A 25281-nucleotide genomic window follows, 5' to 3' on the forward strand; every position below is an offset into this window, starting at 1 on the left:
ATGGAAGACTTTTATTAGATGTTAAATAATTACACGTTGAACTGAAAACAAATGCATTTAGTTGAACATAGGAGCTTTCTGACTTTCCTAAGTAGAGTGCAATTACTGTGCATTTAATTGTGATTCCATTATTACTTGTTTTTGAAATTTAGTTCCCTGGTAAATGAACCGTCATACATGTGCTTTCACTTGTATTACAAGACTTGTAAAAACTATAGTTATGCACTGGTGATGAAGTTAGTACAATTTAAACTTTATACGTAATATGAATTGACGTCAGAATTATGCAAAAAAATCGAAATAAAAAAATCCAGGAAAAAATAAAAATACCTATATATGCTGTTTGTTTAAATTATGTATCTAAAATGAGCTGAAACAACACAATTCTTAAGATTTTTGGAGAAAACCTAATTGTTTCATGTTCAACCACTTTGTTCCAAATTTGTTATCTTAACTTCATTGATTTGTTTTGGGACAACATAACTGAGTTGTATGGAACCCTGCAATTTTTTTTTACATTTTACATTTTACAAACTAGTTTAGTTGCCTAAATACAGTGGCTTCATCTCCTCCTTAAAAAAGCATCACCTGTGTTCTTAGTCAAACATCATCAGTTGTGTGGTTGTCCCACTCCTACAAACACCACACTATCATCATTGGATATGTGCCCCACTATCCCCGCAACACAAATTAGAGCAGACTGTCACATGAAAAATGCTTAAATTGCTAATTATATATCCATTATATAATATTGCATTGTATTGTCAGTAACTAATAGTGTTGTAATGGGGAAACAGTAATTTGCTTGATTAATTCTTAATGAAAAATGTAGTTCTGTTAGTAACGCCATTATTCACATCACTGTTTAGCAGAGAGAGTCGAAAAGGATGTAAATTAAAAGTCAAAAGTTAATATCAGGATTTTTTTTTTCAGTTTTTTGAAAGTCTTTTCTCCTGACTAAGGCTGAATTTCAGCTAGAAAAAAAGACAACAACAGTGAAATATTGTTTACATTAAAATAAATGCCATTGAATGCAAATTATTACTAAATTTTGAATTTACTCCAGTCTTCAATGTCACATGGTCCTTCAGAAATAATTATGATATGCTGATTTGCTGTTCTGCTATAAACAAAAAATATTGATAATGACTCTTATTTAATAATGTATTTAATAATTACTCTTTTTAATAATTATTATTGCTTATTTTTCTCTCTTTTTGTGTTTTTACTTTTAAGGATTCTTTGACAAATAGAGATAGCAAAATATTATTATTATTATTATTAATAATAATAATAATAAAAATAATAATAACAAATTATTATTATTATTATTATTATTATTATTTATTATCATTATTATTTATTATCATTATTATTACTATTACTCATATTATTACTGTTATTATTATTATTATTATTATTATTATTATTATTATTATTATTAATAATAATAATAATATTTTTTTAGATCAGCAGATCATCATTCATGAAGGCTGGAGAAATTATTTTTAATATTATAATTTAAAAACATGAATACATTAAACTTTAATTTACATTCAATAAGAAAGCTGTCAGTTTAAATTGTCTTACTTTTTTTTACTGTATTTTGACTTGTCAGAATAGACTTATTTTAAAAAACACATATGAATAAAAAATATTTGATCAAAAAGCCCTGTGACGGTGAAAAAAAAAAGCTGTGATACTGAGAGGTGACAGAGACACACAGCATCCACCATATTAGCAGCAGTCGCACACTTCCCATGAAATCAGCCTGACACAGTGATCACACACTGGAACTGTCGGCTCCACTGGATAATTTGGGCAGTGTGTGGGCAGTGAATGTGTAAAGGTCAGAAAAGTTTTCCATTTGTTCAGAAAGCACACAACTGAGCTTAAGTAAATTAAACTTTTGTCAACATTTAGTTAGCGTCACGTGCAGCAGAAAATTAGAAATTCTGAAGAGTTAATCCTAAGAAAGTTTGCAAAAGCACAATTAAAGAAGTCTACATAAACTCTGAATACTTTCTGTTCTTTACTATTTAATAAGTAATTTCCTGACTTGCTCACATTAACACTCTCTTATCTGTTCTATAGTATGACTTATCTACATAGTATTTTTACATTATAATTTAAATATAGTTGAAAGCAACATTTTAAATTTGAATTTTTTTTCAAATATTTCTACTGTTTAAAAGAGAGAATATTTTTTTCAACAATTTTAACATATTACTATACAACAGTTCTGTCCAGTTCTTGAATCTGATTGGCTGACTCTACAGTCGGACAAATATTACTGCTGTTAGACAACGTAATGTTCTACTCGAGAATGTAGTTGTTTAGATTGCAACTGTGCAGTTTATTTATAAGAATAGTGCCTATTTTTCAAAAAAATGTGCAATTTCTGAGAGAGCTATTAGCCATCGGCCATTAACCTGCCACAATATATATATATATATATATATATATATATATATATATATATATATATATATATATATATATATATATATATATATATATAATAAGGTAAGTGGTTGCAAACAATTTATATGGACTGAATTTAAACAAACTAAAGAAATTTAGTGACTTAATTTGGTTGTTTTAATTCAGTCCATATAAATTGTTAGCAACCACTTACCTTTAAAAGAATGTAGTAAATCCATGGCATGGGTACAATTCATTTTCATGAGGCTACAATATATAATATTTTCTTATATCGTGCATGTTGAATTTCATATTTTAATTTCACTATAGCGACTGCATCTCAAAACATGTGCACACTATTGCACCGCACATCCATCCAGTGCCCTGGGTTATCCATATTTCAGAGTTCCAGATACTCCATCTGTACTTGGGCTGTGAGTTATTGGAGTTATATAAGACTATAAATCAATATAAACTATAAGCAATAAATCTCATCAGTCAACATCAGTGTTATGTGACCCTCACCTCCCTCCGCAGAGAACACAGTGACCACTTCACTGAAGGGCCCATCGCCTTTGTTGTTATAAACCCCAACCCGCACCTCAAACGGGGTCAGAGGGGGGAATGTCTCATCTCTGTATTTGTACGTGGTGGAATCTGCAGACGTCACCATCTTCTCTTTCCATCCACGTGTGCCGTTGACCCGAAACGCCACGATGTAGCCAAAGCCTTCTCCGTTTTGGTACTCCTCTGAGACTGGCTGAAAAAAAAAAAAAAAAGAACTGTTTGGCCTGGACTGTGGAAGGGCATCTGCCACATAAAACATATGCCAGAATAACTGGTGGATCATTCCACTGTGATTAATCAGAAACTAAACCGAAGAATAGTGAGTGAGGCCTGGATTTATATATATATATATATATATATATATATATATATATATATATATATATATATATATATATATATATATATATATATATATATATATGTATGTATAAGTTTACATCTATTAAAGGGCACCTATTTTATCCCTTTTTCAAGATTTAAGCCTTTTGTGTCTCCAGATTGTCTGTAAGGTTTCAGCTCAAAACCCCCATCAGATTATTTATTATACCTTTTTAAATCTGTGAAATTTGAGCTGTTTGGACATTGTGGCTGTTTTGTTGCCTGTACCCTTAATGCAAATGAGCTGGTTCTCCCTGCCAACTGTTCCCATGAGCATGTGTTCTCTGTAGCCTTCACGTAGATAAACAGCACAGTGACAGACAAGAATTAAGCACATCTCTCTTACTACAGTAAGAACTTCCCCAACTCTTGTTTAATACACTTGTTGTGGAGTTAATTCAAGCCTTTCTGCAATGATAAGTCACACACACACACACACGTTTAGCTTTGCACTGTATTTACCCTGTTTTTGACAGGACATATCATTGGTTATTGGTTATCAAGGACGAAACTGATTAGCTGGTAGGGGGGTGCAGGGTAATTGGTGGAATGGAGGTAGAGCAGAGGTTGGTTAATGGCTTTGTTGTGGACTAAAGTGAAGAGCGGGTGTCAGGGGGTGGATGATTTTGATTTGGGGCCCCTAATAGTAACTCCAGGGGGCCCCAAAATGGCATGGGCCCTTAGAACCGTTATAACTTCCCCCCACCCCTAGCGGTGCTCCTGGGTGTTAGAGTTAAACAGCTGAATTTTCTATTCAAATAAATAATTGTGCATGCTGCAGCCACGGTATGCAGCAATGTCTGTTGATTACTACGCTGGAATGAGAGTATAGTTCTTAGCCATATTGGCCTAGAAAATGGCAACTTTTTTTTTGTTGGTCTCAGTACACATTGTAACTACAGAAGGGACAAGTTTTAAATAAGAAAGTTATCAAAACTTCGGTCATTTTGATAGAGGTGCAAATGGTCTTATGCGATTCAATAATTGATGCTAAGCTAAGCTAAAAGTGCTCCCATCAGACCCAGAGATTGGTTGAATGGATTTAAAAATAGCAAAACTCAACTGTTTAACTTTAGGAATGATAAATATAAATCCCCTAAATGCCCTCTACAAAGAAAACAAACAAAAATTTGAAATAGATTTGAATTTCGAACAGTTTTTTTTTTTGGTGTAAAAAAATGGCTGCATACATTTAATGAACTAATGCTTGATTGGCATATTTTCAGCTTTGAAAGTATGATGATAACTACAGTTCTCTTCACATGCAGTCTCATGCCCTAAAAAAGTATAGTTTTAGCCATATCAGCCTAGAAAATAGCAACTGTTAATTTTTTTGTTGGTCTCAGTACACAATATAACTACAAAAGAGATATGCTTTAAATAAGAAAACTATCAAAACTCTTCAGTCATATTGAGAGAGGTGCTAATGGTGTAATCCGATTCAATGATTTATGCTATGCTAAGCTAAGTAAAAGTGCTCCTGCCAGACCCAGAGATTGGTTGAATGGATGTTAAAATAGTAAAACTCAACTGTTTAACCTCTAGGAAAGTTGTAAAATAAGCATATTTCACTTAGTTTTAGACACTACAGAAAAAAATAACAACAACAAAACAAAAGAAAAAAACAAGCAAACACCTGTCTCAGTTTTAAGAATATGACATTTTGGCTTTAAAAAAAGACAGATATTTTTTGGTCTACTGGAAATTAAATATCCAAAATGAACTTTTAAGGGTTTCTTTTATAGCATTTTAGTAGTTTGTGTCTGTAGATTTGTATTAAAATACAAAATAATAATAAAAAAAATTAAAGACTCAATTAAAAATCTCATCTGTAAACCAATATTCAAAAACAAAAATATAAAACTGAATAAACAAAACATTGTAAAACAGACTTATACATAACAGACTATATATAATTTTTTTTTTTTTTTTGGTGTAAAAATGACTACATATTTAATGAAACAAGGCTCCATTCATCCATATTATCAGCTTTGGAAGTATGATGATGACTGTATTTCCTTTTTTAACCCGATTCACATGCAGTGTCATGCCATAAAAAAGGTGTGGGGGAAGGGGGATCTGAAATTGGAAAAGGATCATAATAATACACAGCCAGCTGAGCTCTCTGAAATGAGGGTAAACGGCTGTGCAGCAGGTAATTTATGAAGACCTTTGCCTGGGTATTATCAGCCCTGAAGATGCAGTCTGGACAATTACTTGACTCCAGTACAATACCCTTCTCCTGTAATGTGTAAAAAAAATTACTATTTCCAGGTCAGCTCAGATGTTGGCATCTTTGTACAAGTTTTGCATCATTTCCATTTCCTCTGCTGGTGCTAGTTAAGAATAAGCAAAACTGCACTAAACTCCAATTTGAAATTCAATCAAATACCCAATTAACTGCAGTGTGGAGACTGAATGTTTATGCAGAATCTTTTAAAAAGTGCTGGAAAAAAAAACAATGGCATTTATTAGATATATAGTATTATTACCAACATTTAAGCTTTCAAATATCAGTTCAGTTCATTATTAAACATACACTTACTGGCCACTTTATTAGGTACACCTTTCCAACTGCTCGTTAACACAGATTTCTAATCAGCCAATCACATGGCAAGCAACTGCATTTAGGCATGTAGACATGGTCAAGTCGATCAACGGCAGTTCAAACCAAGAATGGAGAAAAGAGGGGATTTAAGTAACTTTGAACGTGGTATGGTTGTTGGTGGCAGACGGGTTGGTCTGAGTGTTTCAGAAACTGCTGATCTACTGGGATTTTCAGGCACAACTATCTCTAGAGTTTACAAAGAATGGTCAGAAAAAGAGAAAATATCCAGTTAGTGGCAGTTCTGTGGGCATCAATTCCTTGTTGATGCCAGAGGTCAGAGGAGAATGGCTAGACTGGTTTCAGCTGACAGAAAGGCAACAGTAACTCAAATAACTCATTACAACCAAGGAATGCAAAATAACATCTCTGAATGCACAACACATAAAACCTTGAGCCAGATGGGCTACTGCAGCAGAAGACTACACCGGTTGCCATTCCTGTCAGCTAAGAACAGGCAACTAAGGCTACAATTCAAACAGGCTCAGCAAAATGGGACAATAGAAGATTGGAAAAATGTTGCCTGCTCTGATGAGTCTCGATTTCCGCTACAACATTTCGGATGGTAGAATTTGTTTTGAACAGTATGAAGGCATGGATCCATCCAGTCTTGTATCAACAGTTAAAGCTGCTGATGGTGGTGGTGTAATGGTGTGGGGGATATTTTCTTGGCACACTTTGGCCCATTAATACCAATTGAGCATCATGTCAACGCCACAGCCTACCTGAGTATTGTTGCTGACCATGTCCATCCTCTTATACCCGCAGTGTACCCATCTTCTGATGGCTACTTCCAGCACAATAATGTGCCATGTCATTAAGCGTGAATCATCTCAGAACATGACAATGAGTTCACTGTACTCAAATGGCCTTCAAAGTCACCAGATCTCAATCCAATAGAGCACTTTTGGAATGTGGAGGAACGGGAGATTCCCATCATAGATGTGCAGCTGACAAATCTGCAGCAACTGCGTGATGCTATCATGTTAATATGGACCAAAATCTCAGAGGAATGTTTCCAGTACCTTGTTGAATACATGCCACGAAGGATTAAGGCAGTTTTGAAGGCAAAAGGGTGTGCAACCATGTAGTAGTAAGGTGCACCTAATAAATTGGCCGGTGAGTGTATTTACAGTACATACACAACCATTTGATAACAAAAGAAGTCTGAGTAAAATAACCATTGTCCCAGTTTACATACAGTATATGCCAATAACGCAATACACTGAAAACTTAAAAAAAAATAAAAAATTCTGCTTTCACACACAATCAAATTGTGCTTAGGCAACATGAAGGAATCAAGTTAACTTATTTGTTTTTACTAATTTAAGTAGATTGAACATAAAACAATTAGGTTGTCCCCCAAATAACTTAAGAATTGTGTTGCTTTAAATTTTAAATACATAGTTTGAACAAACAGCGAACAACAAGTGCAAGTTTATTTTTACGTTTATTAAAAAAACAGAAAGAATTAAAGAATCATTCCACTGATGAAGGCTCACTGTCAAAACATTAGATTTTTTTTCTCCTGTGATCTATTTAATAAATTATGTGTATATGAGTGCAGAGTTTCTTTGGCACTAGTCATTTGAAGCTATTTGGTTACAGTGCCAAATTTACCTGCAAAAGAGTTGAGAATTTACATTTGATGGTTCTGTTGCTCAGAAATGTGAGATCATGTGAGTAAAATGGCCTGCCAATGGCATTTAATATTGACTTAAACTTAAAAGGGTAAAAATGGACCACCAGAGATGTTCATGGGCATTTCTGCCTTTATCTATAGATGATATACTGATTAATAATTTAAGAATGATTTTATAAATTATTTAAACACACTTTTTCTGCCCATGTGTCATAAATAACACCCTTTCTATTAGGTTTAGCTTATAGAGTGGGTCTGGATGCTCTCATGCAATTCCTTTGACCTCATGATTCTCATTTGCTCTGACATGCACTGTGAGCTGTAAGGTCTTATATAGGTTTGTGGCTTTCCTAATCAATTCCAATCAGTTTCATCCAAAGCTGTGTCCGAATCGCCTTCTACTCTGTAGGTACTGCATTTGAATTTAAATGTACTACTCGACTGTTAGAACAGTATCTTCTATACAGTGTGAATATGAGTAGTATGAATAGAACTCAGACATGCTACATTCGTTATTTTGTCTTGATCACATGACCTTCACATGTCAGTTGCGTCGCTTCACTTCCATTAATGAATTCTCTTGCGGTGCATCATGGGATAACGTAGCACCCATCAAAGGCACACTTTAGAATCTCGCAGGAAGTAGTTGGTCATCTGAGTACTTCTCACATACTGTTTTTCGATGTCTGTGAATTCGGACATACTACTTGACTTGCATACTATTTAGTGTACTATATGGTATGGGAATATACTATAACAAACACAGCTGGACTCAAATGAAGGTGTAGAATCATCTCTAGGACAATCAGAAGAAATAGGCAGCACCTGATTTAAATATATGAGCATCACAGCAAAGCGTCTGAATACTTAGGAACATGTGATATGTCAGTTATTCTTTTTTCAATAAATCTGCAAAAACGTCCCAAAGAATGCTCTATTGGATTGAGAGCTGGTGACTGTGGAGGCCATTTGAGCACAGTGAACTCTTTGTCATGTTTAAGAAACCAGTCTGAGATGATTCGCACTGACATGGCGTGTTATCCTGCTGGAAGTAGCCCTCGGAAGATGGGCACACTGTGGTTATAAAGGCATGGACATGGTCAGCAACAATACTCAGGTAGGCTGTGGCGTTGACACGATGCTCGATAGTACTAATTGGCCCAAAGGATGCCAAGAAAATATCCCCCACACCATTACACCACCATCACCAGCCTGAACCGTTGATACAAGGCAGGATGGATCCATGCCTTCATGGTGTTGATGCAGAACTCTGACCCTACCATTCGGATGTCACCGCAGGCATCGAGACTCATCACACAAGGGAACGTTTTTCTAATCTTCTATTGTCCAATTTTGGTGAACCTGTGCAAATTGTAGCCTCAGTTTTTAGCTGACAGGAGTGGCACCCGATGTAGTCTTCTGCTGCTGTAGCTCATCCACCTCAAGGTTCGACGTGTTGCCTGTTCAGAGATACTTATCTGCATACCTCAATTGTAAAGAGTGGTTATTTGAGTTACTGTTGCCTTTCTATCAGCTGGAACCAGTCTGGCCATTCATTCTGATGTTCAGTTTAAACTACAGCAGATCGTCTTGAGCATGATGTGGTGATCCCCGTGTTCGCATAGGTTTCCTCCAGGTTCTCCAGTTTTAGCCACAGTCCAAAGACATGCGGTACAGGTGAATTGGGTATGAGTGTATGGTTACGGATGTTTCCCATAGATGGGTTGCAGCTGGAAGGGGATCCGTTGTGTAAAACATATGCTAGATAAGTTGGCGGTTCATTCCGCTGTGGAGATCCCAGATTAATAAAGGGACTAAGCTGAAAAGAAAAGGAATGAATGAATGAATAACAATAACAGCTAAAAAAATGTAAATAAAATAATTATAGAGTAATATAATATATGATTTTTTTTGCATGAAACTTGTTTGTAGAAGCTTGTTTTTACTTTTAATGTACTGTACGTTATTTGTCTTTTGGCTAAAATTTCAAAAACTAAAAGCTATGTCAGTAAATGAAACGAAACAAAACAAAACAAAATTAAATTAAATTTCAAAACTCCAAACATATTTTACAACATAACCAGCCATAAAAAGCTTCTGTTCTTCGTTTCTTTTACCAAACAGCTTCAAAAACACACAAAGGCTTTAAAATGTATCCAAAAAATAATTTTCATCTCCATATTTTTCCAGTTAAATGACATCCTTTTGTTACGTCGCTTCCAAGAAAGAAGCAACACTAAATGGCACAGAATTACATCAAAATGTCAGAGAGTCCCAGAAGAATTCTGGAGATTTTCAGTTGTAATGAAACAGATCACTTGTGAATGTCAAGCGCTTTGATGGTGAGCCTGAACACATCAATTAAAGATGTGCTAATCCAACACATCCAAACCCAGCACACGACTAGCGCTCGCCAGTCTTCTGTGAACCATATCAATGTCTTTTCAAAGAGTTTGGTTCAGGCCCTTGAGTAAATAAACTGTGTGGAGGACGACATTTTGCGAATGGTAAGTCAAATATCAGTTAATCTGCAGTGGAATGGCAAAATTGATCATTTCTTTCAAAACGTTACCTTTTAAAGTATTATTCACAGGTGTGATACTTTATTTATTTATTTATTTATTGTATTTTTGTTTATAATTCAATTTCATTTATGTATGTTTTATTATTTTTACATTATCATTTGGTTATTTTATTTTATTTTTGTTTCATTTAATTTTTAATTGTATTATTTTATAATTTTGATTTTATTAATTTTTTTTAATTACATTAAATGTAAATATGTTATTATAATTGTATTTATGTATTACTCAATTTAATTAATTTTTTTACATTTATTTATTTAATTTTAATATTTATTTATTTATTTGTTTTATTTTGTTTTGTTTTTTATTTATTATTTTTCCTAATTTTACCTATTTTTTGCTTAATTTAATTTCTAACCTAACTTATTTAAATTAAATTAAATTAAATTAGATTAGATTAGATTAAATTAAATTAAATTAAATTAAATTAAATTAAATTGAATTAAATTAAATTAAATTAAATTAAATTAAATTAAATTAAATTAAATTAAATTAAATTAAATTAAATTAAATTAAATTATTTCCCAGAGATGGGTTGCAGCTGGAAGGGCATCCGCTGCGTAAAATATATGCTGGATAAGTTGGCGGTTCATTCCACTGTGGCGACCCCAGAATAATAAAAGGACTAAGCCGAAAAGAAAATGAATAAATTAAATTAAATTAAATTGCACATATAGTTGTAGATATATGTACTGTATGTAACTTTTTAAGGAAAATAAATATATATTTTTTCATCAACTAAAGATGGTTGTTGTTTATGCAACAATTCATAAATTCACAATTCATAAAATTAGATCAACAATTTTATATACTTTGCTTACATGTTTTACAACATATTTGTATATATAGTATATATAAAGTGCACACAGTTATTATTATACAGTTACACACAATATTTTAGGTTAATTTGAAATGAAATTAGTTTAATCAGAAAACTTTCTTTCACCATAGCTCCTAAGTGAAGTTTCCCAAACTAATTTCGAGAGGAGCACGTGATAGAATTGACTACAGCTGATCCTTATCACTAATCACTAACTAGCCAATCGGATCACTCTAAATTCAATATAAATATCCAGCCTAAACTTCATTCCTCATCTTCGTTTTTGGAAACCCCCCCCCCATCCTTCCCTTCTCCCTCCTCCTCAGTTCGGGCGTCACGGCAACTCAGTGGCTAGCACTGTTGCCTCACAGCAAGGAGGTCATTGGTTCAACACTAGCTGAGCCAACCGATACTCTCTGTGCGGAGTTTGCATGTTCTCCCCGTGTTCGCGTGGGTTTTCTCCGGGTACTCCGGTTTCCTCCCACACCCCAAAACCATGCAAAGCTAAAGTCACAAGCACATACTACAAATTAGCGCCAATAGTGATTTATTTTGGGAGCTATCGAGAACTACCTGATCTCATATCCCTCCTAATGCTTATTGACCAGGCGGGAGCCTTGGGCTCATCTATCACCGAGCTTAGGGTTCTCTCCCGGGACAGCATGCCAAACTAGCTTAAATAGTCAAGCACTATCTAAGTGTGAACTTTTGAAATACAGGTAAATGCATGTTAATGGGATTTAAATAAACAACAAAAAAATACACCCCAGTATTGTGTTCTTCCCATTTAATTAAATTTACATCCTTTTATATATATTTATATATTTATATATATATATATATATATATATATATATATATATATATATATATATATATATATATATATATATATATATATATATATATAATTTTATGTCCATTTCAACCTTTACATGAATAAATTACATTTTTAATAAAAAATAAATAAAATGAAGATACCATGAAATCAGCGTAGATCAGACTGCAGTGTATCTTATTCCTGCTAAATCTCGCAAATTACACTTGTTCTGGAAAGCTGCACACAGTCTGCTGGTCACACAAGATGATTTTGCCTGTCCAGCTGCTGACAATTTCCTCTCTGCATTTTTCAAAAGAGATTTGACACTTGCTTGATGTTTTTTCAGAGGGGGGAGATATCAGAGTCTGTCTGTGACACCTGCTAGGCATTTAATAGAATGGAATGCAATCTATTAAGGGAGATAGAAATTTAATTAAAACGTAAGCCTGCGCAATTAAATCTTGGGCAATTTTAATAATTGACAAACACCTGTACTCTCCTCTCTTTTTGGCAGCGAATCTGTCCGTCACGCCAAATTCTGACTGATTCCCATCCGCTCCTGAAATTATCACATCCCTTGGCGACAGCACCCAAAACAAGATGCAGACAGATGATGGGAGAGAATACGCTGTACCTTCACGCTAAATACTTTAGCACACACTTTTAGAGCAATGGAAGTGTGATGAACTCTCTCCTGTATTTCATTCATTGATTCATTTTCTTTTCGGCTTAGTCCCTTTATTAATCTGGGGTCGCCTCAGGCAGAATGAATTGCCATCTCCTGTGTTTCTATGAACTGAATTAAAGGGCTTTTTGTTAAGGCTTGCTTGTGTTAATGGGGTGTAAAGTGATGTGTGCTCATGCCTCATTTGTAGAAAATCAGGTTATTTTTTTCATATATCCTATACAGCTACTCGGCTAACATGAAAACGACTTTCATCTCCTCATCTGAAGATCCGCCCTCAATATGCTCTGATTGGTCAGCTAACATAATGTGCTGTGATTTGCAGATCAGCTCCACATCACCAGGAAGAGTCTTTGTTATAACATTACAGTGCCTCTGGCCAAGCCCCTTCGCTGCGCGGGGTGTATAAGCGTAACATGAAGGGTTTTTGACATCATTAACCCAGATGTGCTTTTTTGAAGTCCCCAAATTTTGTTCGCTGTAGGCTTTGCTAAGCTAACTCTTTAAGAGCCAATGTCTCTTTAAGCGTCTTAGATTTAGAGATGTTGTTTATGCTCACATAGCTACATTACACATCAACTAAAGTTTGAAATATGATATCATAGTGGACCACCCCTTTAAAAAATATGTATGAACAGGAAGCTGTAACAGTTTTTTTTTTTTTTCATATTGTGATGCAGTTCATATAGAAACACAATATTCAATGAGAAAACAATGGGTGTGACTTGTTTTTTTTCCCACTGCAAGCTGATCGGATGTAGTAAAGAAGGGATTTCATTCAGAAGAATCAGGAACAGGATTTCGGGAGAGACATTACAACCTAACAGACTCCTCCTCCTCACCATTTCTGCTTGTTGTCATGGTGCTGTTAAAATTGACAGTTGGAGGGGCGTAGTTACTGTAAGTATGTTAACCCTGGCCAATACCTCAGACAGACGTAGTTCGAAGCTGCGTCTGACATTGCATAGTACCATTTTATATAGTACTCTAAAAGCAGTATGGGAGCCGAGTAGTACTGTATGTCTGATAAACAGTATGCGAGAAGTACCTGGATGACCAGTGTTACGCTGTAGCGTCGCTACAAGTAGGGACGCTACTAGCTTACCTACATTTCTCAGTAGTGTGGCAGTAGCATTGCTACTTCATAAATCAAATAGCTTTTCTTTAACAAAGCTATTATTTTAGTCAAGTAGCGCAGTGGCATCCATACAGGCTACATTTACCGATTGCAGATCATAACGTGACGGCACCGACATTCACAGAGCTATGAGGCTATAAAATTGCTAAAAATAGCTCAGATGTAGCTGAGCTACTTTTGCAAAGTAGCTTTTAGCTTAGCTCCTCACATTTCCCAGAGGGTCGCTTTTAGTCTAGTTAGGCTAACAGAAAATAAACAGGAAAAGCATTGTCAGATATCATTTTTAGATGGGATGAACACTAGGATGAACACTTAATGACTTAATGAATTTCTTATTGACATGCACAGATAAATTGTTCACCACAACACTAGCAATGTGGACTAACAAAATCAATATGGCTGGTTTTAATGTTATTTATCATCTCTTGAATCAACATTATCATCAACTTTATATCATGTATACTGTATAATAAAAATAACCAAATTGATTTTGTTAGCTCACATTGTTAAAACAATTTATATGATTAGTTTTGTTAGCTCACATTGCAAACAAAAACAATATGGTTAGTTATGTTAGCAATGCGAGCTAATAAAATCAATACAATTATTTTTTTTTTCATGTGTCTTTTTACCCTACTGAAAAAAAAAAAAAAACAGCTTAAATCAGCCTAGGCTGGTTGGCTGGTTTTAGCTGGTCGACCAGCCTGGTTTTAGAGGGGTTTTGGCCATTTCCAGGCTGGTTTCCAGCCATTTCCAGCCTGGTCTTAGCTGGTCAGGCTAGGTGATGACCAGCTAAACCCAGCTTGACTAGCCTAGCAAGGCTTGAAGCCCAGTCAAAACTAGCTATGTCCAGCTTAAACCAGGCTGGTCAAGCTGGTTTTAACTGGATTTAGCTGTTCATTTTCCAGCCTGACCAGCTAAGACCAGGCTGGAAATGGCTGGAAATCAGCCTGGAAATGGTCAAAACCCTCTCTAAAACCGAGCTGGTCAACTAGCCAACCAACATAGACTGGTTTAAGCTGGATTTTTCAGTAGGGAACAATTCTTAAAGCAACATTATCAAGCTTTTCTGCATGGGTCGACCAATAAATGGCCATTAAAATAAACAAAAAAGAAAAAGAAAAGGGTGACTGTTACAAAACTAAGCAAAATGTGCATCTGAAAAGGCTGTTGGGCAAAGAAGCAGCAAGCGTGGAGCAAATGAAGTCTGCTAGCGTCTGATACTGCATGGAATAGGAAGTAGGGCAACTGTAATGGTCCAGTCCATTGCTTCTGGTGCCCGTAATACTTTTCCTCTCTCTCTCTGCAGACACTAATGAGCAGACGGGGCGAGCTGTTTAGTCATTCATCCTGTTTAATAAGCAGCACTCAGACCAGCCGCCCTGGTTTTCCACAGCCACCCAGAGATGATTGGAGAGGCAGAACAGCAGTCGGTTCACGTGCCCCGAATGCCAAAGCAGAGGAGCATATTCTCTAATCCACCCATATTGATTGGAGATGCAGAACCGGTTTAGACCCTAAAGTGGTTAATCAGGATGTGGATAAACAAGGTGGAGTAAAAATGGATTGTGTGCCAGAGATGCTTTTGGAGTAACTAACTAAGGTTAAAAAAGTCAACATGAAATCCAAAATTCTTATTCTTATATTTATATAGTGCTTGTTATAAATTATGTATCTGTGCACTTCTTTTTGCCCTCATAATCTTTAAAGGTCACGAAACCCTTGAGAACTTTATTTGAGATATTAATAGATTTGTGTGTGTTGAGCATCTGTTAAGACAATGTTAGCACATGTTGGCTTTAATTGTGGGAAAAACTGGATAATTTTGAACTTTTGTCAGCTAATTTCAGCTTCCAGGTTTAAAATGATTTTTGGGGCGGGATCAAAATCAGCAAAGTAGCGCAAAACTGCAAGTGCAAAGATGACGTGTCGGTTTCTTATTATTATTCATAGCAAAGTTTTCTTCTCCTATGAGAAAAGGCTGCTTCTTAATTATTCATGACTGCACATGGTTTCCGAAGGCAAGGCAGACCTGCCAGTGCCAAGCTGTGAGACACGTTGCAGACTGGGTAAGACCGCATCCACAGACCCATGGCACACAGTAATTAGCCGTTCATGAAAACGGTCTTATGTGTTTGTTTCCATGATCCAATGGGTTTGTTGCATGTTTTTCCGTGTGAAGCTGTAAGGGCCGATACAGCAAAGCTGTATGTGTGCAGCCACCATTTTTGTCGAGAGAGCAATATGAGAACTGGATAATGACGACGTTGTCTTTTTATCAGTGGAGTTCGTTCACAGTTAGACACATCGCTGTGCTGCTGCTAAATCCTCTAGATTATTAAAAGGGCTAATGGTTAAAATAGACAGGGCAAGAGACCTGCTGCACTGAGTCTGCATTCAGACCCGGGGACTGAGGGAGAAGTACTCATTTATAGTGTTTATATGAACACGATTATCTTTATAATGATATAAATTGTGGTTATCTGTATATAAGCTAACTGACAACAGTTGTTCGCTCCCCTCCTTCTCCCCTGCTGATCACGCCCACTCCTACCCTTTGCTCGCGAAGCTCCACGCCTACTATGATGCACCTTTTGAAAAAATTCTCAAGTAGACCTGCACCGAAAGTGGGGGGTGTCATGACCCTTTAATCAAATCCAAACCATAACCTTCTCTACCCCATCGAAACAACTTTTCGTTACTTCTGGTTAAATTAAAACGTTTTATCGTGGAGCTATCAGTAGCTATGTTTCCATCCCCTTATTTTTATGCACATAAAAATGCTTATTGGAAACGGCAAAAAGCAGATTATTTTGAAAATACACATAAAAACGTACGTGCACAACTGAGTTGGATGGACGTTTTTATCTGATAGGAAAAAAAATGTGCATAAACTGACATTCAGTAGTGAAGTTTACACTGCACGCTCGCGGTTTTAACATTTTTGGTGATTTAATATACGTAATAACACCATTTAGAAGGTCATGATTTGCACATAATTACTTTATATAGCTTTGTTTTACATGCTTGGGAGATACAAAAACAGAGACGTTCGTGTTGTGTATCTCCTAAGAATGTAAAATAAAGCTATATAAAGAAATTATTTAATGAGTGTGAATCATAAACTATGACGGAAACACATTTACACATTAAATTCCAGTGTGTACATCAAATAAATTCAAAGCAGCTTTACATAGAAGATTATAGTGAATTAAAACAGTGTCAGTTCAGTTTTCAGAGGTTAAGGTCAGCTCAGTTTAGCTCAGTTCAGTGTGGTTTAATATTCACTGCTGAGAGTCCTAACACTGAAGAGAAAATCCATCAATGCGCAGCTTTACAGGTCCCGAACTATGCAAGCCAGTGGCGACAGCGTCAAGGAAAAAACTTCACCAATTGGCGAAAGTGAATGATAAAGGATAATGATGTGATTTTGACTATGCGATGACAATGACAATGTCATTTATATAGCACGATTCTTTACAGCTTCATGGGCCAAAGTGCTTTCCGACAAGTCAACAGAACACAGACAGACAACCACAAACAGACTTAAGGGGGTCACACGCTAAATCGCGCTGCTCAGCGACGTGCCACATAGCGCCACGCAGCGCCATGCATTTCAGAATTCTAAACATAGGTTTCTATCAGGGTACACACACCGGCAGTCCATGGTACTCAGCCACGACTCTACACTGTTCATATTTCTGCCGCACCACAGAGGGCCATCCGTGTCGCCCTTAACTAAAACACTGACTAAAACACTGTTTAGAATAACGAATCAACTCCAGTCTTAAAGCTGATGAAGGAATGTGCTTGTCTTATCTGGTTATTTTAACACCATTTCATATAAACTCCCTAATGCAGTTTTTAATATCCACATGCCAATTACTGAATGTTAATGTCGAATCCTAAGCAATTATGAATGCTTTTCAAGTCTTCTCGACAGATTTGAGCTTAAATCTGGTTACCACTAATGAGGCATGTAAGTACAGTAGTCCTCAAATGGTTAATGTAAAGTGTCAGTGCTAGAAAAGGTTACATTACAGGTATTGCAGACTTGTTAACTAAAGTATTAGTGAATTCATAAGGCTGCTCAGTCACCATTATGTCCTTGAGTAAAGAGCTTGGGCTCTGGGGGGAGAGTCCAATTAATGCACTGCAAATCGTTTTGCTTTAAAAGTGTCTGCTAAATGATATGCAATTTAATACGATGCTTAATATGTGTCTCAAAATAGCACCTGAAGCTCCTGTCAGGGTACCTCTCTCCTAATATGATGAAGCAGAACAGAATTAATGCTTAAATAGACTCGAGTGTCTTTAAAATATTCCCATTGTAAAGGTAAACATTAGCTCCAAAATATGTTTAGAGCTCTAAGCGATCTCTAAAAAAATTTTTCTAGTGTATCCTGTGAATGTTTTAATAGGTACCTAACTGAACCGTCATCAAAAAAGCCAAATTAAAACCACAATTATTCTGTAGTTACAGTAATAACTTTCTGGGAGGGTTATAAACTTAGCAAGTCATCACTGTTAAAGTATTCCGCTGCATCTGGGATGAGCCTTATCATCTTTAATTTCTCACCGAGGTACGGTTCTTTCTAATATGAAAGTTATTTGGCGGGTGACAGTTTGGGCCTGATTTAATAACTGCAAGAATAAGCGTCACTTCAGCGTACATCTGTTCCACAATTCCCCGGTTAATCGCACCTTTAACTGGCCTCATTTGGAAACCTTTTTCCTTTTTTTTTGCTTTGTTAATGTGCAGCCGCTCACAAACAGAGAACAGAGGTAAAGGTGATCTGTCCATTAGCAAACACTTCAAGCAATCCAATTTACATATACAAAAAAATTGATGTTAAATCTCATCTAACAAACAGATGTTCTCAAAACATCAGTTTCGGGGGGAAGTGTTTTGAGAATTCAAGGTTAATGATCATTTTCATCTCTCTCGTGTGTCTAATCAAAGTAATTTCCATATAGTGGCGGCCGCGGCTTCCAAAAGGACAGAACACTCAGATGACTTTTAGCATAAATTCCATCTTATGAAGCAATTCGATATGCTGCGGCTCTCAAATTGTATTTTTTTTCATTTCACAGCAACAAATTGCTGATTCTTTGTATTAGATTATTTGGCTCTTTATGATGAATTGCATTTTGCGTCCATCATTTGCAAAACTAAATAAATAAATGGAAATGTACTGTAGGTATCATAAAATGATGTTTTTTTTTAATCACGTTTCTTTACATTGGAACTATACAGCAACTAATTCTTATTAGATTATTAGTACACTACCTGACAAAGGTCTTGTCGTCAATCCCAGTTGTAAGAGCAAAAAAATAAAAAAACTTTACTTCTAGTTGATTATTTGGAAAAGTGGAAGAAGGTAGATTTTTTAGATTGATTATCTGTATTATCTATCTGCATCCCAATCATCACAAAATACTGCAGAAGACCTATTGGAACCCGCATGGACCCAAGATTCTCATAGAAATCAGTCAAGTTTGGTGAAGGAAAAATCAGGGTTTGGGGTTACATTTAGTATGGGGCATGCGAGAGATCTGCAGAGTAGATGGCAACATAAACAGCTTGAGGTATCAAGACATTTGTGCTCCCCATTACATTACAAACCACAGGAGAGGGCAAACTCTCCAGCAGGATAGCGCTCCTTCTAAAATTGTATGTATTGGAATGGTTGTGGTAAAATATCAAAAGGATGCAATGTTTACTCTAACATCTGTTATAATACATGTAAATATTGCTTTAAATATTCAAGATAATACTGTCATCAAACGTATTCATTATCTGTAATTGTCTGTTACATATATATATATATATATATATATATATATATATATATATATATATATATATATATATATATATATATATATATATAATTATTATTTTGATTTTGATTGTTAATAAATTACTATTATTAATAATGATTGTTAATAATGAACAATAGTTCACCCAAAAATGAACAATCTGCCATTATTTACTCGCTCTTGATTTGTTCCCAAGTAGTTTGGGTTTTAAACATTTATTTTGATAATTGTTGGAAAGTGGTAACCGTTGACATCAATAGCATTAGTTTTTGCTAATATGGTTGCGGTTACAGGTTTGCAACATTTTTCAAAATATCTTATTTTCTGTTCAACAGAAAAAAAAAACCTTGGAACTGCCTTGGAACAATTCAAGAATGAGTGAATTAAGGCAGATATTTCCTTTTTGGGTGAATTATCCCTTAAATACCTTATAAGCAAAAACATATACATTGTGTTACGATAGATTTTTTTTTTCATCAAGTTTATTTTGTATTTAATTTCCACCGCCTCATAGCTAATCCCCATAAATTGCACTTTTGTGATGGCTGCAAAGTACTTCAGTAAAATAAATTAAATTAAATGTAATACATGCTAAACATCAGAATAGACCAGCTAGCCTCAAGGCTTACAGATATGGCTTAACAACTACAAAACTCCAATTTAGATTTCACAAGCTCTCTGGTGGAAAACTGTTCAGTGTATTTCAGGAGCTTCTAACACAAGATGCAACATCCAAATAACAATTTTAGATGATATAAACATGGACACGTTGTGTGATATGCCCTGAATCTCAATAAAACTGTGCATCAATGGAAATGAATAAATCTGATCAGCATATAAAAAAATATTTTTCAATTTTTCCCTTGTCATATGAATTATTTAGCATATTTATGTCATTTGTTTTGCATAATGTTTGATCTACGAAGTTCATGTTAATATTAACACTTTTTAATACTATTATTCTGTAACCCTATTGAATCCTTCCTCGGTGTCCGAAAACCACAGAAAGGTGCTATTAAAAAAAGCTTGCAAATGATCACAATTATCAAGCAGATTTCGAATAAACCTTCACCGCTATTCAGTCCAATTTGCCTCCAACAGCATTTCTACAAAGCACAAAATTCCATTTAGTTTATACTCATTCATCTGTTCTTATAGGGTTTGGGACTGTAAGTGTCGCAATCCTTCAACATGCAAATTGCGATTGTGGCAATTATGGCCAGATACAATTACGAACGCTCAAGTCAATTAGCTGCATGAATCTATTTGGCCCGAGAACTGCAAGTCTTTTTTATGCCATATTCATTAGCATAGCAAGAGTTCACAGTAGGGAGTCCACTGTACATGCCAAGTGCAAACCTACCTCCCAGGATATGACCAGCTCATGCCTGCGGCCGTTCCCTCCTCGAACGTTGGCAGGGGCTACAGATGGTACTGCAGATACAGAAATAATGCAACGTTATTGTGCATTATGTCATTATTTTAAACGCTGAACTTTCTATTAACTAAAACCTGCATGTAAAAAAAAATGTGATAATGAATATTAATAACTCCTAATGAATATTTATAACTGACAAGGTTAGGTATCCTGAAAGACTAAATTAGTAAAGAAACAAAGTTTGAAACAGTTTTTAAAGTAGATAGATAGATAGATAGATAGATAGATAGATAGATAGATAGATAGATAGATAGATAGATAGATAGATAGATAGATAGATAGATAGATAGATAGATAGATAGATAGATAGATAGATAGATAGATAGATTTCCCACAATGCTGGTATGACATTAACATTCTCTCTAGCATCATCACATTGTTAGAAACACTTTGCTAACGTGTTTTAAGGATGACTTAGGACACTGCTAACATTGTTTTTATATGGTGCTACAGTGTTTTGGGACATTTCACGCATGTTTCTTCCATTTATCACACTGCTAGTATAACAGACTGCTAGCATATTTTAACACACTGCTATCATTTTCAAGCATGCTTTTCAAAGTTCTAAGCTTAGAGCAAATACAACATGCTTTTAGCATGTTTTCATACACTGTCAGCCTGTCTAAAATGTACAAGGCTAACATGTTTGTAACATGATTTCACACAATGCTAGTATAGCATTAGCATTCTTCTAGCATAATCATATAGGTAGAAACACTGTGCTAACATGTTTTCAAGTATGACTTAAGAGACTACTAACATTATTTGAACAATGTTAGCATATTTCAAACATGTTTCTTCCATGTTTTATCAAATTGCTAATATATTGTAGCACACTGCTACAATTTCCATTTTCTAGCATGGATTTACACACTGCTTAGCACAGTGATTGCCTGTTTCTATCAGGTTTAACAGTGCAATTATGTCTTTAAAACAATAAACTCTCAGCACGTTTAGCATTTTAGGCTATTAGGGTTGTAGAATAATTCCCCACAATGCTAGCATGACATTAACAGTCTCTCTAACATCATCACATTGTTACAAACACTTTGCTAACATGTTTCAAAGATGACGTATAACACTACTAGCATTGCTTTAACATGCTCCATATTTTAGCACATTTCACGCATGTTTCTTCCATGCACTGCTACTATATTGTAGCACACTGCTAGCATGGTTTACACACTGTTAGCATGCTTAGCACAGCAATTGTCTGTTTATAGCAGGTTTTAACACACCGTTTACATTTCTTGAACACAAAACACTGTCAGCGTGTTTAGCATAAGGCTAATATGGTTATTGTATGATTTTACACATTGATAGTATGAAATAAATGTGCTTATATTTTCAGACTGTTATAAGCATTGTGCTAACATGTTTCAAGGATGACTAAGGACACCACTAACATTGTGTTAACATGCTTCTACCGTACTGTAAAACTTTTTAAGCAGGTTTCTACCATGTTTTACTGCACTGCTAGTATAACTCACTGTTAGCATGGTTTATCAGACTGCTATCATTTTCTAGCGTGGTTTACACATTGCTAAAATGCTTGACACAATGATTGCATGTTTCGAGCGTGTTTTAACATAGTGTTAACATGTCACTAACACAACACAGTTTAGCACAAGGCTAGCATGCTAATGGGACATTGACGTGCTTCTATCATCATTACACTGATAGAAACACTATGCTAATATGTTTCAAGCATGACTTGGAACAGTAAGATTGTTTAAACATCCTGCTACTATGTTTTAGCACAAGCATGTTTCGATATCTACAATGTTTTACCCAACACAATCTCACAGCAATTCGTACCTTTTTGATTTAGTAGCTAATTCGTATGAATTCATACGATCTCATTTGTACAATTTAGTACGATTTAATCATCACCCAGTGACGGTTGGGTTTAGGGTTGGGGTTGGGTGCCACGCCTCCTTTTTAAAATCGTACATTTTCATACAACTGAACTCGTACGAATTCGTATGAATTAGCCACTAAACTGACAAAAATTGTAAAATACTTACGTTTTCTCATGAGATCATTCTGGTTTTACCACACTGCTAGTATCAACTGCCAGTTTTGCACATAACTGCTAATATATCCTATTTCTAGTAATTGCTTCTTTTGTAACTGTTCTGTTATTACAACAATTATTGTATGTATGTAAATATACTATGCGAAGATTCATCGCAAATAAATCACACATAAAAATAACAGTGTACCAGTTTGGGTCGACACAAGGGAGAATAAACAATGACAGAACCTTTCCTTTAATGAGCGGTGTCAAACAACGACAACCGCAATAATTCAGTCTGCTTTAAACAATGACAAAAGACGAGCTGTCATTATATTCGTATACTGGGACATTCTGTGGCTGCGTAATGGAGCAGGCCTGCTGAATGTTTTTTGAACCAAAGCGTGTTGAAGCGAGGGTTTTGTTCTCCATAAATAGAGAATTCTGCAGCCTCTTTGCCTGAGGGCACAAGTGCCTTTCTGCTTCAGCTCAAACGCACAAAAAAAAACTTGTTTAAATTCATGTAAGCGGCTTATTTTCCACTTCTCCTCCAATTAAAATGGAACCAGGGTCACCCTGGATAGTCAAGCGGGTGACTGCAGTCGTAAAAATGTGTCACAACACGCAGTCACACGATCCCCCGAGCAGAGGATAAACGAGGCTGTTTGAGAGGAAACTGTTTGTTTATTTAGATTTCTGTTGTGTTGGAGGACACATTCATGGGTGAGTGAACTAAAGACAGATATACCTGCTTCTTTAGTGCGCACCGCTCTGGATGGGGGGCTCGGGTCGCCTGTGCCTATGCTGTTTGTGGCCACCACCCGAAACTCATACTCCACCCAGGGGTTGAGATCCACTGCCATGGCTGACTCCATGCTTCCTGTCACCGGGTCTGGATCTGAGTGGGAGTAAAAATGGTGGTTAAAAAGGATGAAATCAATACAGCTTTATAACAGAGGCAAAGATTTGATGTCTGTTGAGAGTAAGTCCTGATAGACTCTAAGCTTTTTGAAGTAATTTGAAGTGATACTGTACAGTATGATTGAGCTAAAAATACACCTACATGGTATGTTTGTGATATTCATATACATACATTAAGTACACAGATGGGTGACAATTAAAAAAGACATTTTTTGCACAATGTTTTACTGAATAAAACTGTGTTAACATAAATAAAACAACATTGATTTTGAACAAATAAAATGAAATCGCTGTAGTTATAGTAAAAATCAACCAATCAATCAATAAATACATTTACTACATAAAATTGTATCAAAAAGAAAATACAAAACATTGATGTTTTGTATATAAATGTGAAATGATAAAAAAATTAAATTAAATTAAATTAAATTAAATTAATAAATAAAATAAAATGAAATCACTGTGGTAAACCACAGCTATGGTAAAAACAAACAAATGTACTATATAAAAATTTATTAAAATTTAAATGCAGCACCAATTTTTTATTCATTTAGTTGAAAAATTGTAAAATAATAAAATAAAAAAAATAAAATAAAATAAAACTAAACTTAATGAAATAAATCACTGCATAGCTATGGTAAAAATAAATAAATTTACTACATAAAATTGTATTAAAATGTAAAAACAGCACCAATTCTTTTTTTATTAATTTAGTTGAAAAATTGTGAAATAATAAAATAAAATAGGTCCATATATGGTAATAAATAAATAAATAAATAAATAAATAAATACATACATATGTGTATATTATAAAATAAAATAATAATAAAAAAAAATAAGATAGCTCCATAGCTATGGCAAAAAAAAATATTTAAAATAAAATAAAAATAATTAGATAGCTATGTTAAAAATAAATGCATTTAAACAGAACAAAATCACTGCATGCCTATGGTAAAAATAAATACATTTCAGAACAGAAAAAGTCTCATGAAATGAGCAAAGAATTTAAATTGTTTTAATTTATGTACTGAAAAGTTTTATAGACAACAGAGATAGATTGCACTTTAAATGTGAGTTTACATATAATTACAGTTACAAATGTAAAAAGAATGAATAATAATATTGAATAATTTATTATATGATTTATTTTTATAAATGAAAAAAAACATATGGAAAATATGGAGTAAAACAAAAAGTTACAAGTAGTGTAATTAATTAAAAGTATATTTATAATGAACATTTCTGTCTGTCTATCACAAATAAATGCATTCTGGGATTGAATAACGTGTTCAATTAGGCTGTTTTTTGGAACAGCCTAATACGAAGGCTGTTCCAATAAACAGGCAGCATTACTGTTTATTCTAGCTAAATGAGTGTTCTTTGTGGAAAATTCAATCCCAGAATTTTCCACAAAG

General features: G+C 34.8%; 1 protein-coding gene across 11 annotated transcripts in view; it reads right to left on the reverse strand.

Moving 5' to 3' along the window:
* cntn5 (contactin 5) overlaps positions 1–25281 on the reverse strand; it is a 444462-nt gene that overhangs the window by 16918 nt on the left and 402263 nt on the right. For all 11 annotated transcript variants that reach the window (XM_073928913.1, XM_073928910.1, XM_073928911.1 and 8 more), the window contains 3 exon segments: positions 23694–23843; positions 20854–20924; positions 2950–3184 (listed from right to left, as the gene is read on the reverse strand). In XM_073928913.1, coding sequence (XP_073785014.1) covers positions 2950–3184; positions 20854–20924; positions 23694–23843 — 456 coding nt within the window.

The sequence above is a fragment of the Danio rerio genome, chromosome 18 (genome assembly GCF_049306965.1).
Source record: "Danio rerio strain Tuebingen ecotype United States chromosome 18, GRCz12tu, whole genome shotgun sequence".
Lineage (NCBI taxonomy): Eukaryota > Metazoa > Chordata > Actinopteri > Cypriniformes > Danionidae > Danio > Danio rerio.